General features: G+C 33.2%; 3 protein-coding genes across 8 annotated transcripts in view; 1 reads left to right on the top strand and 2 right to left on the bottom strand.

Moving 5' to 3' along the window:
- Positions 1 to 660: 660 nt before the first annotated feature.
- Positions 661 to 8092, bottom strand: LOC140056730 (uncharacterized protein NKAPD1-like). 3 transcript variants are annotated; one of them, XM_072102203.1, is made up of 6 exons: positions 7897 to 8092; positions 6336 to 6376; positions 5919 to 6076; positions 4766 to 4870; positions 1722 to 1808; positions 661 to 1591 (listed from the first exon to the last, which is right to left on the bottom strand). In XM_072102203.1, exons 2-6 carry the CDS (start codon positions 6342 to 6344, stop codon positions 1414 to 1416), a joined length of 537 nt encoding a protein of 178 aa, XP_071958304.1. In that variant the 5' UTR covers positions 6345 to 6376; positions 7897 to 8092; the 3' UTR covers positions 661 to 1413. The 3 variants fall into 3 exon arrangements, with proteins under 3 accessions (XP_071958304.1, XP_071958302.1, XP_071958301.1); XM_072102201.1 differs by lacking the exon at positions 7897 to 8092 and adding an exon at positions 7130 to 7166 and having other exon boundaries at positions 662 to 1591; XM_072102200.1 differs by lacking the exon at positions 7897 to 8092 and adding an exon at positions 7098 to 7182 and having other exon boundaries at positions 666 to 1591.
- Positions 8093 to 8893: 801 nt separating this feature from the next.
- On the top strand, positions 8894 to 11404 carry LOC140057423 (PIH1 domain-containing protein 2-like). 2 transcript variants are annotated; one of them, XM_072103074.1, is made up of 5 exons: positions 8894 to 8943; positions 9386 to 9581; positions 9798 to 9921; positions 10180 to 10706; positions 10873 to 11404. In XM_072103074.1, exons 2-5 carry the CDS (start codon positions 9390 to 9392, stop codon positions 11023 to 11025), a joined length of 996 nt encoding a protein of 331 aa, XP_071959175.1. In that variant the 5' UTR covers positions 8894 to 8943; positions 9386 to 9389; the 3' UTR covers positions 11026 to 11404. The 2 variants fall into 2 exon arrangements, with proteins under 2 accessions (XP_071959175.1, XP_071959174.1); XM_072103073.1 differs by having other exon boundaries at positions 8898 to 8959.
- Positions 11405 to 11517: 113 nt separating this feature from the next.
- LOC140057422 (histone-lysine N-methyltransferase 2A-like) overlaps positions 11518 to 14318 on the bottom strand; it is a 28462-nt gene continuing 25661 nt past the window's right edge. For all 3 annotated transcript variants that reach the window (XM_072103070.1, XM_072103071.1, XM_072103072.1), the window contains 4 exons: positions 14096 to 14179; positions 13560 to 13689; positions 13067 to 13162; positions 11518 to 12960 (listed from right to left, as the gene is read on the bottom strand). In XM_072103070.1, the coding sequence (XP_071959171.1) occupies positions 12787 to 12960; positions 13067 to 13162; positions 13560 to 13689; positions 14096 to 14179 (484 nt within the window). In that variant the 3' untranslated portion in view covers positions 11518 to 12786. The remainder of the gene's footprint in view (positions 12961 to 13066; positions 13163 to 13559; positions 13690 to 14095; positions 14180 to 14318) is intronic.

Raw genomic sequence — 14318 nt, 5'->3', positions numbered from 1 at the left:
TCATTTAAATACAATGTCACCTAAACTTGGTTTTCATTGAAGAGATTAATAATTGTAATACCATTAGCCTATTAATATGAATACCATACCAAGATCCCTAGCTGAAAATCCATATTCAGGGTCAAACTGTACTTAAATGCTTTGAAGTTTACCTCGCAGAGAGTGTATAAATAATGAATGTTTATGATTAATCAGTGCAATGTGCAAAATAATTTCATGAGGCAACGCCGAATGAAACTAGAACATTTCATCTTTCATCAAATGAAATCCTGTCCGTACAAACAGAACAGTGAAAGTTGTGTTTGTGGGACGGTGATCCAATTAACCATCATCAAACAGAACAGTGAAGGTTGTGTTTGTCGGACGGTGATCCAATTGACCATCATCTACACAGTAGATAATCTTTACAGTTTCAGTACAATTGCAAGCCAAATGGCTAAAGAGGATTAAGGCAGGGTTGGCTGTAATAATCCAGTAGTCAGCATCATGGGATGGGGCATTTTGGTTTTAATTATGTGCACTCCCGCACCTTCCCTCCCCCCCACCCCCTCCTACAAAAAAAAAGATTGTTCACACTCTGTTCTCTGTTGTTATGGATGAAAAAATAGGAGGCACATATAAATGAACATAACTGTTTTGAAGAGGATCATAAATCTATTCCATCAAATTCATCAAAAAGGGAAAAAAATGCATCTACTGATTCAACATATGTACTTATATGATAAAACGATATGAAACGGAACAAAAGAACGTGACATTGGATAAAATAGTTGGCGCCATTCCACCTTTTGAAAGTAGGCCTAATGAAATAATTATGTGTAGGCCTGTTTTTGAGCCAATCTAAATTGTCTGTATTTTCATATTGGCACAAAACCAAATGGAAAGATGTAAGTTTCATTTCAAAAATTACTTTTTCTACCAAAAAAATGCAATACTCGGAGAGGTGTAATAAGCCTTCAGCTATATAAAATCTTTGGTAATACTACAAACTAGGGCAAACCATAGACAAATTAATGATTGAATAAATGTGTATGGCCTGATGTAATACAAATCCCCTGACAAACAGAAATGGAACCATGGAGGTATAAAAACAGAATTCAACTAAACAGATTATTCCTTTAAACATAATGCAATATAAAAGCTATTTATTTGTAAAAATCTATAACATTTTATTTACAAAATCTATCTGTGACATGTAATACCCACCATTTCTCCATGGTTTATAGGTAGCTGATGCGCTAGAAATGTAAATAAATGTATAATGAATAGTTAAAATAAATACAACCCAACCATGTTGGTTTATATATTAAACAGTATGAACTCGTAAGTAAGCACACATTATCACAGTTTGTGCCTGAAACTTAAAGTACTTTTCTGGTTTAAATTATACAAACAACAAAATAAACAAAATTCTCATTTCTCTGCCTTTTTATGTTTTTTCTTTCTTTTCTTTCTGTGTTTTCTACTCCTTTTATGTTTCTTTCTTTCCTCTTCAGAGGTTTGACCTTCATTTGAACTTGAATCTGTTGTTATTGTACTATCTGAGCTATCACTTTGTTGGCGTTTCTTTTTAGACTTTTTCTTTTTTATTCTAGAATATAAACAAATAAAAAGTGGTCTTTTTGTATACCATTTAAAGATGTATTGCCCCCCCCCCCCACCCCAAAAACATTAATATTACGTTAATTCTTTCATACAAAAAAAATAGATTTATCAATTACCGCTTGTGTTTAGATTTTGTTATCTTTTTCTCTTCTTCGCATTCCTCGTCCTCTGGATAAAGTTCGAGAAACCCATTGTGAGACCATCTAAATAAACCAAACATAAGTACTTTATTTATTATAAAAAAATCACATGGTTTTGTATTTCTTTCCTTCTTGACAAACCATAAAAAGTCGACTTACTATATGATGACAGCTACTTAGTTGCACCCAAGACATGCGACATTTAAGGGGGAATACAAGCAAAAACCCACACAATAACAAGTGGTGGCGCTAGACAGCACCGAGAACCGAGACACGATGAGTGAAGACAATCAATCAACACGTCACTTGCGTGAATAAGGCTACCGATCCTAGTTAGCCAAAACGTACCAAAAATCTATTTTTTATGGTTTATCAAAAAAGTAAAAAATATAAGAATCAATTGCCGATGAAATAATGTAACAATTATCAATACATGAAGTAACACAAATATTCAACATCAAAATATTGAATTTTACAAATCATAATGGTGATTTTTCAGTGATTTGGGTAATGCATTCTACTTTCATAGTTTATTATTAATATTAGGCATAAATAAACAATTTACTTAAATTGCCGTTATTTATAGTTTTCTGAATAATATAGTAAATGAATATAAAAAACTATTGACCCCCAAAAAACAAGAAGAATATTATTAAAGATGACTAACTTTGCGGTAGTTTTAAGTTGAATGATTTTTGTTAACAAAAGACAAATAAACAGCTATACATTATTTAACCAGAAGTTTTGTTGACAATGGACAGAATATTTTTTTCTCTATATAAATATATATTTTTAATCCAATTTGTGGTAAAGGCTATAAATTAGACATTGAATTGTCCTATTATTAATTTAAAATGTTTCAATTTATTGTTTAGAGAGGGATATGAATTTGTAATTCACTATAGTTTGCTCAAACATGTTCCATACCAATAATTGTAACACAGTATTAAGGCTACAACATTCAACCTTATGAGAAAATTGTACCCAAAAATTGATTTAGATAATGTTTGATCCCTAGATCCTGCATGATATTCTTTAGACGCAGACGTTTCCATGTCAACCAAAAGACATTAAAATCAAATATGTATACCACAGTAATGACAAATTTGCAATAGGATTACTTAAAGTTGAATAAAACCATTAAATGGCTATCAAATACCAAACAGCTTGGTTTTAGGGAGGTTTCGCAACCTTACGAATACGATAACGAAAACGGATACGTCACACATTTGTGAAACTTTTGAGCTGATCCCCATTTCATATTCGTAAAGCGTATTCGTGTTGACGAATATCACCAGTCATATTCGTAACTACAAAACGAGTATAGTTTTTGATCTATTTTGCACATTTTGCATTTGAATTAGGAATGAGTGTTCGTGACGTATCCGTTTTCGTTATCGTATTCGTAAGATTGCGAAACCTCTCTATTGTCAAATAAAAAGTACAATATACCAATTTGTGTGGGTGGTGAATTGTGTTGTGAGATAGGTAGAAGAACATTATATTGATGTCACAAAGAAATAAATAATGATGATGACATCACAAAAAAAGAGAGTTAGGTATAGATTGATTGTAAACAAAAGCGGCTATTTGTTTTTATGTGATACTATAGAGTACACTTTATGTAAAACTTTTAAAAACTATACAAACAAAATGTTGTTAACTAAAAACTATACAAAATACCAAATGTTTACAACATGCCTTACAAGTGTAGTGTAAGTAAACCTTAAGTTTATTTAATTTTGTTTATTAACTAAAAACTTTAAATGAAAGCACTCTCATTCATAGGCTCAGAAACTAAGTGAAGTGCTTGTTGATATTTTGGCCTATCGTTCAAAGAATACAGATTTTCCTTGATTAAGTTACCATACCCATAAACTGATTTTCCTGAAAATCAACAGGCATGTTTTGAATTAACACCCACACATTCAGGATAATGAAAAAATTGCAGCTAGGCACGATATAGACACACACACACACAACTTGGTTGACTTAGTTTGTAATTTATGTTTTTTTGTATACATTTTTTTCTGGGATAGAATCCAATACAATCCAAATATATTCTTTATAGTGTTATAATTTTCCTCTCTTTATTTTATTTTTATTTTTTATTTTATTCAATCGAAACCAACAGCGATAATTACCGCCACTAACAAGTTTGATACAAACAAAGCCAGGACAGTTTAAAGCACCTTGATTGGTCCTGACATTGATCAAGGGCTTCTCTCGTCCAGTGCCCACCTTGACTCTTCTCATTAAAGCCCCATTCCCTACGTTTTTTAGATCTATTTTAAGATCACAAACTATATTTAATGTAAAAATAATACTATATGGTCCTATTGCGATAACTTTTTTCGTCTTTAAACGGTTAAAAATGTGAAAAATAAATCGATTCTAATAATTATAGAGGCCCGCTATAAATCCCAAAATGCATTGCGCGCGGATTGATATTTTTGTTTTTCACCTGTAATTCGCCCACTTTTCGATCGATCGTGAAGCCAAAACAAATGGAAGACTCCTAACTTTTCAGCGAAAATACCGGGTTTTCCCCAATTTGTATCAACGGAGTCTGGCAAAAATAGAAAGACAATTAATGCAGCAACTATAAAACATCAGGCTAGGTATATAGCTAGCGTACGATGTTCGTACGTTATCGATGTTTACCAGCTAGGCCTACAAAACTAAGCCTAGATAGGCTAGGCCTAAGACCGTCCACGAGAGGTCGATCGCCGCGAGCTACTTAGGTAGTGCATTGTTTCTCACTTTTTATCATAATTTACCATAAAACGTACATTTAAGACAAGGAATGACATGGTTTAATGTTTTTAAAGTGATATATATGTATTATTTTCCAAAAAACGTCCAAAATTGCAGGGAAGGGGTCTTTAAGTTTATGCTATGCAAGTACACTATGCAATACATTGTGTTTTGTATTGATATTAACAAGCATCATAACCACCAAGCCACAACTCCACTCCACTTCAGTGTAGAATTGTCACAAAAATGTTTCATAAACTGACCTGTCAGAATTTAATGGATTACATTTGGTAATCTCTCTCTTCACATTGTTTGCAAGACGATGGTAATCATCGTTTAATTCCTTCTTTTGTCTTGATCTTGAATGACTATGAATAACAAAATGAATTTGTGTTGAGAGTTTATACAGCACATGGTGATTTATTTTAAATTATAAAATAATACAATTAACTCTCCCAATACTATACTTTTTTTGAGGTCCAAAGAGTCCCAAAAAACCCCCCAAAAACATTCCAAATACCAAACAATCTGGAAAACCAGATGTATTTGGAAATTGATTTTATTCGTGACATTTTAAAACAATAGTAGACAGTATTTATTTCAGTTAAATTATCAAATTAAATATATTTTAGTTACTGATCTAACTCTTTTCAATTTGTTGTCATGGTATCATACTGCACTTAACTCTATGTTTTTCGTTCCAAAAATCAATCATATCAATTATAAAGCAAATTGTGGTGTTTTTTTTTCTGCATGCAATTGCAAGTTAATTATTACTTAGAAAATAAAACAATTTTGAATGTGAAATAATTCAAAATACAGTACTCAATTTTATTTTATATTTTTTTCATAACACTATTTGGACTGGATTTTGTGGTGCCAGCAACTCCAGATATTTGTTACATCAAAGTTAAAGAAAGTGTTTCAATAGCAACATACAAATGTAAAAACAGGAAGATGATGGGAAGTTTAACATTAATAAACCATTATATTAATGATTTCCTGTAACCGACCATGGAGAAATAATCTATGAAAAGACTATACTGTACACAGTAAAACTACTTCCTATACAAAGTATGTTCAACTTTATGATTTACAATAAATAATGAAGGTTGATTGAGCTGCTCTGTAAGCATCTACAGTATGAACATTTTTTTTATGTTGAGTAGTTCAGTGTGTGGTCAGTCCCTTTCCCATTAGGCTACACAATTTCTTAACCATTTCTTAATTACCATCTCTTGAGCTGGCCTATATGTTTAAATTTTTAACTTTGAACAAGGAAAGGCAAGTTTTGGAAGGAAAGGCAAGTTTTGGAAGGAAAGGCAAGTTTTGGAAGACATTTCCATTTTAACTAAAGTATGGTATTGCGAGAATCAACCAAATACAAAAAAGTAAATAAATTCAGAACATAGATACCTTGAACTGTGCTTACGCTTTCTACTTGTTTCCTTCAGTTCAGATTTTCTCGCTCGCCACATCTCATCCTGCTCCTGCCTGCGATTGTGAACATCTGTGTGACGAATTACATTTTTGACAAATTTTCTGTCTAGATATCGTACTGTGATTTTACCATTCTGTATCATAAAAACACAATTGTTGGTTTTATTAAAAGGGCTACAACAATTTATGTAAAAATTAAATAGGTTTACTCTTTTATATGAATTTTAAAATCTAAAATAGAGCAGAATAAAAATTATAGGGGAATAGAAAGAAATATAATACTAATGCAGGATTTATTAAAAACATGTTTAGTTTATTATACAGTAGTTAGTATTGTTTACAGTAGTTCAAATTGTCATGTTTATAAGCACTTAATATTAATCTCAAATTTACCGAGTCCATACTGTATTTCTTATTTTGAATAGCACATCACTCTGAAAATAATGAAATTAGTTAAGTTTGTGACCTTAAATTAGGTTGAAAAAAAAACGTTGGTCTACTGTAGTGTCATTAAAGCATGTCTAGTTTTATTAGAAGTAGACCAGGCCTAGGCCTAGTACCTCATCATAGACCTACTAGTACTGTACATTTCATATTTAACGCAAAACATTCTCACTCCCGATGAGGTGTATTGATCGAAACTCAACAGTTCTCTTCAGAACTATGTGGTGTACCGCAAACTTTTTATATCAAATTCAAACTATTCTATTCAAAATCATTTATTTTGAACTAGGCCTATAGGTTAGGCTTTTTAGACTTAGTTAGTTAGTCTATTAATTAGAAGACTAGGCCTAGGTCTCCTAGTATTAGGCATGGCTATTAAGTATTATCTATTAATTATTATAAGCCTGATTGGCCTACTACCTAGGCTAAACCTAAGTACTGTATAACCTACTCCAGGTCTAGAGACTTCATATGCCTAGGCAGGCTTGCAGCGGACCTGGTGGTGGTCTGCCCGTCTCCTAAAAAAAGTCTAGGCCTAGCCTAATAATAGTATTAGGCATAGGCCTAGGCCTAGGCTAGCCTAGCTAGGCTATAGGTTAGATTAGGGAGGCCTAGGCTTGGCCTACTATATAATTGGATTTACAACACTAAAACAATCTCAGAGAGTTTGACTAATTTAAAATATTGAGTAATTCCTATTAATATTCTTACTTAATTAACAATTAATTAACATTGTTAACAACTTTTTAATCAGTCAGCAGAGTACGTCGCGACGACTATTTTTAAGATCGCCGAGAGACCCCCTAGCTGCTGCTGAATAATATTCTTTTACTACTGTATACTGTGTACATGTATATTTGTGGTGGGTTTGTGGTACATAATTGGTACCCAACAATGGTTAGGTTGTAACTTCAGACGAATTAAATCCCGATGTTAATGCTTGATGTTTTCGCTTTTCCCCCTTTCTCAGTTGTTTTGAGAGGAATCGGAAAACAAAATTGCATTTGCAATAATATATATTTTAAACCATTGAGTAATCTTTATTCCATGTTTAAACACTGTATAGCCTATTTACGTAGGCCTAAACAAAACCATATATGGACACACTGAGTGGATACCTAGTTCAATATTTCATTACGTCTTCATTGTGGGTAAATGCGAAAGTGATATCTAAATAGCTAAGGCCATAACTTCACCGGCTACATTACGGTCGAGCGAGAAAGAAAAGACCGTTTTTGCAGTTTTCGGACTGTGATTTGCTCTTTAAAATAAGACAATGGATGTTCACAATCAGTCATCCAAGAATATTAAAATACAGATTGTACATACGTCGAAGCAATAACATCATGTGACAAGCAAATTCCGGTAGAGTTTCATAATTATGTTTTTCATAGACGAATTAATTTGTACACCGACCTATTATTACGCTAGCAATGTATTAGTATTGTTGGAGCCAAAAAATGTAATCGTAACATAAATATACATTTTTCGGGTCCATGTTAGTTCTTACTTGATGGCAAACGAATCCAATGCACAGAATACCATTCTTCAAAGCAAAATATCTATCCAACGAAAAACTTGATTATAAATCCACAAAGAGAAAAAAAACTTGATTGTATATCCATCCACACAAGGAAAATATCTTGAATATAAATCCACAAGGAAAAAATCTTGAATATAAATCCACAAGGAAAAAATCTTGAATATAAATCCACAAGGAAAAAATCTTGAATATAAATCCACAAGGAAAAAATCTTGAATATAAATCCACAAGGAAAAAATCGTGATTATAAATCCACAAGGAAAAAAATCCACAAGGAAAAAATCCAACGCATAACTTGATATTTTTTTAATGTGACGGTAAATAGCCGGCCTAAAAACCATGCACTGTACTCTTCTAAGAACTGCAATGTTGGTTCTCGGGTAGCCTACCGGCGGTATGTCCTACGCCTATATATTCGTCATGTAACAGAAAGGCTTAACCATGAAAATTAGTGCCCTTTCAACTAAAGCTCGGCCCACCGTATTCGATGCATTCCTCTTAATCCGCAACATAAATGGGGCCACGTGGACGAGCGATCACAACATTTTCAACGCGACAATATTACAAGATGTATTTTGATTGGATCATTCGATTAATAGTATGCAGATATTTCGTGTCCATCTGCGGGCTCAGACATTTTTGTTGGCAGGTTTCAATAAACAAATTGAAAGAGTTAGTTTATCAATGTTTATGCTTAAATAATTTTAATTTTTATTATTAATTATAATTATTAATTATTTGTTTAAAAACACAATTACAATGTGTTAGAATAAACTTTTTAAAATTCGAATATTAATTTCAACATGGAGGTACTGTATATAGAATTTCTACATTGCGTCCAGAGGGATAGTCTCCAATTATGTGAATGGGCTAACGCCCTAGATTACTGGATTTAAGTATAGTCTGCGTTGGATTGGAACGCACGGGGGTACATATTATGTTCTATCACATCTCCTCATCTCTGCAATTGGTTTGGTTGCGACGGACGCTCGCGATCGGATTTTTTGAAAAAGTGTATTTTCAGTTCTACGTAAAATTTGATTATTTTTTATGTAGATTGAATCCTTAGGCCCTGGCCTCATCCAATAATATAGCCTATAATAGGCTATAGCCTAGGCCTAGTACTAGACATAGCTTAGAGCTAGCCCTCTCACGGATCCCTCTCTCTAGCCTAGCCTAGCCTAGGCTAGTTAGCATACCTAGGCCTAGGCTAGGCCTACTACTAGGCCTGGTACTAGCTAGAGCCAGCAGAGGGCTTGCTTGATGGTCCAGCTAGAGGCTAGCCTAGGCTAGACAGACACTAGGCCTAGGTAGATAGCTAGAAAAGCTAATTAAGACTTAAGTAAGCCCTGACTAGGCTAGTACAGTACCACTATCCTGACATTAAGTATCTGGCCTAATAATAATATTAAATGATTTATCTTGATTTGAATATATAATACAATTTATAATTCAGAGTCATGGCCAGCAGTAGCAGCAATGAGGGCAGTGATGAATTAATGAAACAAGCCCAGCACATCTGGTCAATGCTGGATGAACTAGCAGATTCGGACCCAGAGGCTTATAAAAAATTCATAGAGAAAAACGTAGCAGAGAGCAAAGACCAGGAGGCACCAGCAGCTCCTTGCATGTGTATCCAGACAACAATTTTGGTAGAATGCTTATACCTTTTTTGCGCCATAAACAGATCCAAGAAGGACGCTTTTTAAATTTTAAAAATTGCAATTCAAAAGACCTCAGCGTTCGGCACTTCATTTTACAATTTTACTGTAAATCATGTCCTCCCCCTATTTTTCTAATTCTTCCGGTACCACCACTGTAAATCACACCATTTTTTGTTATTACTGTATAACTGTTTTCTTTTCTAGAGTGAAAAACAATGTGAATTGTTTATTAATATCTGCAGTTGGAGTCGAGTTCCAGGGCCTAAAACAGACCATGATCCTATACCAGTCATTGCAGGAAAAATGAAAGAACTGATTGAAGGGACAAGTATGTGCTGTTCTGTGTAATCGGTTATTTTTCATTCACCTAAACATATGCCATATATAGCGAATAAACCTGTCGCATCTAAATATGTGCAATCTAATATAACAAACACTATAAACAGTTTTAAACTGTGGGATTTGAACTTATAATCTCGTATTTACATGCCGAGTGTCTTAACCAAATCACCACCAGATATGCCTATGAACCACTGAGTATAGAAGATATGGATAAAGATATCTTTGATTTGTTTCTAATTTTCAGAAAAACATAAAGTGATTCCAATAGCATTCAATACAGAGGTTTTAAAGGAATGCTTTGAAGCTGCTGACACCACTAGAATGCTGTTGAATCTTTCGCTTGACTATGTCACAGACCAGTTTAAACTTAAACTTGACAGAAACTACACCAAGTTAAAAGACTCAAATTTCAAAGGTGATCCCTTAACACTTGCGACAAGTTTTATCAACAAGAGATTTAAAGACACTGAATCAAGACCTGCAGACACACAACACAAGGGAGATTCTTTAATCGGAAACTTAGGGAGCATTTTCAAAGGAGAGGGTGTACAGTTTAATAATAGCAGACAGGCACATGAGATAACTCTGAATTCATCTGTAATAAAAGAACCAATTAATGGAGGAAAATTGATTGAAGAAATTAGCATTACTAGAGCAGCACCAGAGTATTCCCTAGAAGTAGTTAGTGATACCAAAGGACGTCATGTTGACATTAGGATTTCGTTACCGAACGTGAACTCGGTTCGACAATGCGAGTTAGATATTTCTTCAGTAAGTATTCCAAAAATATTTTTGATGAGCACACTATTTAAGATAAGTATAACTCATGATTTTAATAACCAATATCGATTTCCACATGGTCTGTTATTAAAAAATATTAAAGAATCACAAAGAAGTAACTTGATAAAAATAAATGATTTCATTCTTTTTTTGATAGGACGACGTTTCGTTAATAGTGGAGGATCTTTATAAACTTCAACTCGCCCTTCCTGAAGCCGTTTCAGAAGATGATACCAGTGCCAAATTTATAAAAAAATCATCAACTTTAAATATCAAAATACCCACTAAATTACAAGAAATTAAGCAGTGATAATGCTTCGGAGTGGCTGTCTCTAGTGACAGCTACACCCTCCTCAGCTAGCCCAACATGGATGGTGCTTGTGTGTAGGCCTAGAGAAAAGTTAGGCTAGTGACAGCTACACCCTCCTCAGCCCAACGTGGTTAGTGCTTATGTGTAGGCCTAGAGGAAAGGAAGACCATACAGAATGACCCAGCCATCTCAGTTATTTACTTTGTACTAACTGGTATACAAGGCTGTAAACATGTGTTGCAAATACACCTTGCCTGAAGAAAGTCCGACATTTGAAATCTGAAATGCGTTTAAGACATTGAATAGTATAATATGATCCAATTCTAGCGAAATAAAAATGCAAATAAAAATCTGGAAAATGTATTTTTTATTCTACATTTCTGATAAATTATTGAAAGCTATGAACAATAAATGGATTAGGAACTCTATGATAAATGTCAATAATTATCCATCATAATCATTTACAGAACAAAATATATATACATGTACAATCTATAATATAAATACACCACCAAGGCGAATTTAAACAAAGTTTTTTATGATTTCAGTGAGTAAATAGGTTATTTACTCGCCATGATAAATTATTTTTTTTAAAATATTTTTTTAAAGGTTTATGATATCCATTGAAGGATACGTCACACTGCTTGAAACTTGGTGAGTTCATTAAATACTTGGGAGCCAATCTACATGTCTAGCTAGTCTGCTTTCAGTTACATAACTTCAAATTTTAGGGTGGCCACGCCCCTCATCATACTTATAAATCTGTTAAATATAGTATTGTAACTGTGATACCAAATTCTTGCCAAGTACTTACATTGGCTGGATGGCAATGAAAACAAAAATATTTTGCATTATGAATATTTTTAATTATTTGAGCTAGAAAATGAATTATTTGTAAACAATAAAATGTGGGAATTAGTATAGTATAGCAAAACCATGACTTGATGCAATAATACCAATAATAATAATAATAATAATTGGGGTTTGTAACAACTATATTATAACCTTACACTTACAAACAAAATTCCCATATAATAAAATATTTATACTATATTTTTCACTTCATAATACTGTTCCATCATACAAAAACCAAATACGAAAAACCTTTTAAACTACACTCTTTATAAACCCTCAATAAGTTAAAATACCTGAGATGTTTATTACTTTGTTTACTTCCGTTCACAAGCTGTTCTTAGAGTTTAAATACAGCCCATGGTGTCAGATTTTTGACGCGTTTCAATGAAAGTATGCTGTAAAAAATTTCAGACAAACGACGTTTCTACAACCGAGTTATCAGATAAATTGCAATACCTGATTAATAACATTTTTCCAACTGTTTTTAGTGTTGCACATGGTGTATATGATGTTCATCCATGAAACAAACAGCTGTTTTTGTGCTTTTTATCAACCTCATCTTTCAAAATAGCATCAAAAGTTAAATTTATGTTTTGTATAAACAATCTTACTTCTGTGTGATTATATATTATGGTCAATACGTGATTAATATATTATTTGTATGTTTTTTACTGCAAAAAGCAAGTATAGCCACGGCGCGGTATGATGCCGTCAAAAATTAATGTTCATGTTTGTGTTTACTTTTTAAACAAATCTCCATCTCCTGAAAACAAGTATCTTAAAAAGTTCATTACAAATTATGATCCTTTTAATTACTTGAAACCGCTCATAATTGGTCTACTACAACCAAACGTAAGAAAATACAACACTGTTAAATATTAAATAATAATAATCAAGGTTTAAATCTTAGTTAAGATACTTTCTGCACCTTCTTGATCCGCAATTGCACGGCAACTTAACATCTTCAATAGGGAACTTGTAGTCGTAAGTTAACTCCTCTCCAACGTTGATCTGCCGACTGGCAAAGATCACAATGTGCTTTTTCCCATCAACGTTAATCACACGCGAGTAACAATTCGGCTGAAAATAGCGAATGAAAAGGAGTTTAAAGAAAGTTTTGAGAAAACTATACATTTTCACAAATATTAGGATTCAATTTAGAAAATGTAAATCATAATTAAAATACCTCACAAGAATGGTTAATAAACCTGGCAGCATTGCCATGCACTGTAGCATCAATGACGTCATAGTCATCGATTCGAAACATGTAACAACCAATACCCTGAAAAAGAAAATGAAAGCACTCAGAAACTGAGTGAAGTACTTGGCAAAATCTATCAGGGAAAACATTCTTTGGAGAGAGAGGGCTCACTACTTGAAATTTTGGTTCAAAGAATACAGAAGGCATGCAATTTAATATCTTGTATAAAAGATACAGGTAAGTCAGATTTTAATAATAAGTTTTTGTGAAGTGACCAATATATAAATTTTCCTGAAAATCAATAGGCATGTTCTGTAAGTATATACCTGCTAACACCCAAACATTCAGGACGATAACTTAAAAATTGTGGACGCTATTTTACGATTAAAGGACAATCCTTGACTGAATGCAAGACTAAAACCTTAAGGATGGAAAGAAGATTTGGTGTAAAAGTAGTAAAATGACATGAATTTCAGACCTTGCTTTCGTAATACTTCTCCCTCTTGTCCGTCAAAACTGACCGAATGACCGTTCCACTGTACTCAATAATCATTTCTCCTGTCTCAATCAATCGCTTACAAAACAAACCTCGCCCATGAATCATTGATCTAAACAGAGAAAATATTTAACTTCATAGTGCATATGGAAACTTTCCATTTGTATCAATGAGTGCTTAAGTGTAGAAGACAATTGTACATGCTCACAGTTTAAAAGAATGTGCTTAAATGCTTTCATAGATAAAAATAAACAACTGTCTTTAAACAGAAAAGCATCAATTGAAAGCCAGAGGCCGGTCACATTTTTAAAACTATTGAACCAAGATATAAAATGAAAACAAGAGGTTGGTATAGAAAAATCATTTATGTTTGCAATTTCAACTAAATAAAGATGTTCTTCAAAGAGAGTCTTTTTCACACCTAACATATAAAAGTATCTAAAGCACATTTACGGCACTTAACCATAATATCTCTACATTTCTACTTTAATTTTAGTGATGGAAACAGAATTGCTTACCGGAAAACACCAACTGCTTCTTTAGCTGTATTTTTCAAATGTCTAAATCTCATTGCCATTGGAAGGTCTATGCTTGTTGCACGTCTAGAAAAATAAATAAAAGGATCATAAACAGTGAATCTAACCCCATGCCATCAGCGCAAGCCTGGTGGTCTGGATGTATGAAAACCAAGTGCTCTCAATGTACTATTTCTTGTCTTATTATGAGGGTTCGTCCCCCTTT

Source organism: Antedon mediterranea, chromosome 8, assembly GCF_964355755.1.
Source record: "Antedon mediterranea chromosome 8, ecAntMedi1.1, whole genome shotgun sequence".
Taxonomy (NCBI): Eukaryota; Metazoa; Echinodermata; class Crinoidea; order Comatulida; family Antedonidae; genus Antedon; species Antedon mediterranea.
This window is presented reverse-complemented; position numbering and strand designations above follow the sequence as displayed.

What these genes read in the sequence shown, in the direction of transcription:
- LOC140056730 (XM_072102203.1), bottom strand. An exon ending in AAGCGTAAGCACAGTTCAAG is followed by an intron (nt 4,871 to 5,918) that starts GTATCTATGTTC and finishes TGTTATTCATAG; the next exon opens with TCATTCAAGATCAAGACAAA. An exon ending in ACAAAATCTAAACACAAGCG is followed by an intron (nt 1,592 to 1,721) that starts GTAATTGATAAA and finishes TTTATATTCTAG; the next exon opens with AATAAAAAAGAAAAAGTCTA.
- LOC140057423 (XM_072103074.1), top strand. Translation starts at nt 9,390, where the DNA reads ATGGCCAGCAGTAGCAGCAATGAGGGCAGTGATGAATTAATGAAACAA. An exon ending in AGAACTGATTGAAGGGACAA is followed by an intron (nt 9,922 to 10,179) that starts GTATGTGCTGTT and finishes TCTAATTTTCAG; the next exon opens with AAAAACATAAAGTGATTCCA. An exon ending in GCGAGTTAGATATTTCTTCA is followed by an intron (nt 10,707 to 10,872) that starts GTAAGTATTCCA and finishes TTTTTTTGATAG; the next exon opens with GACGACGTTTCGTTAATAGT.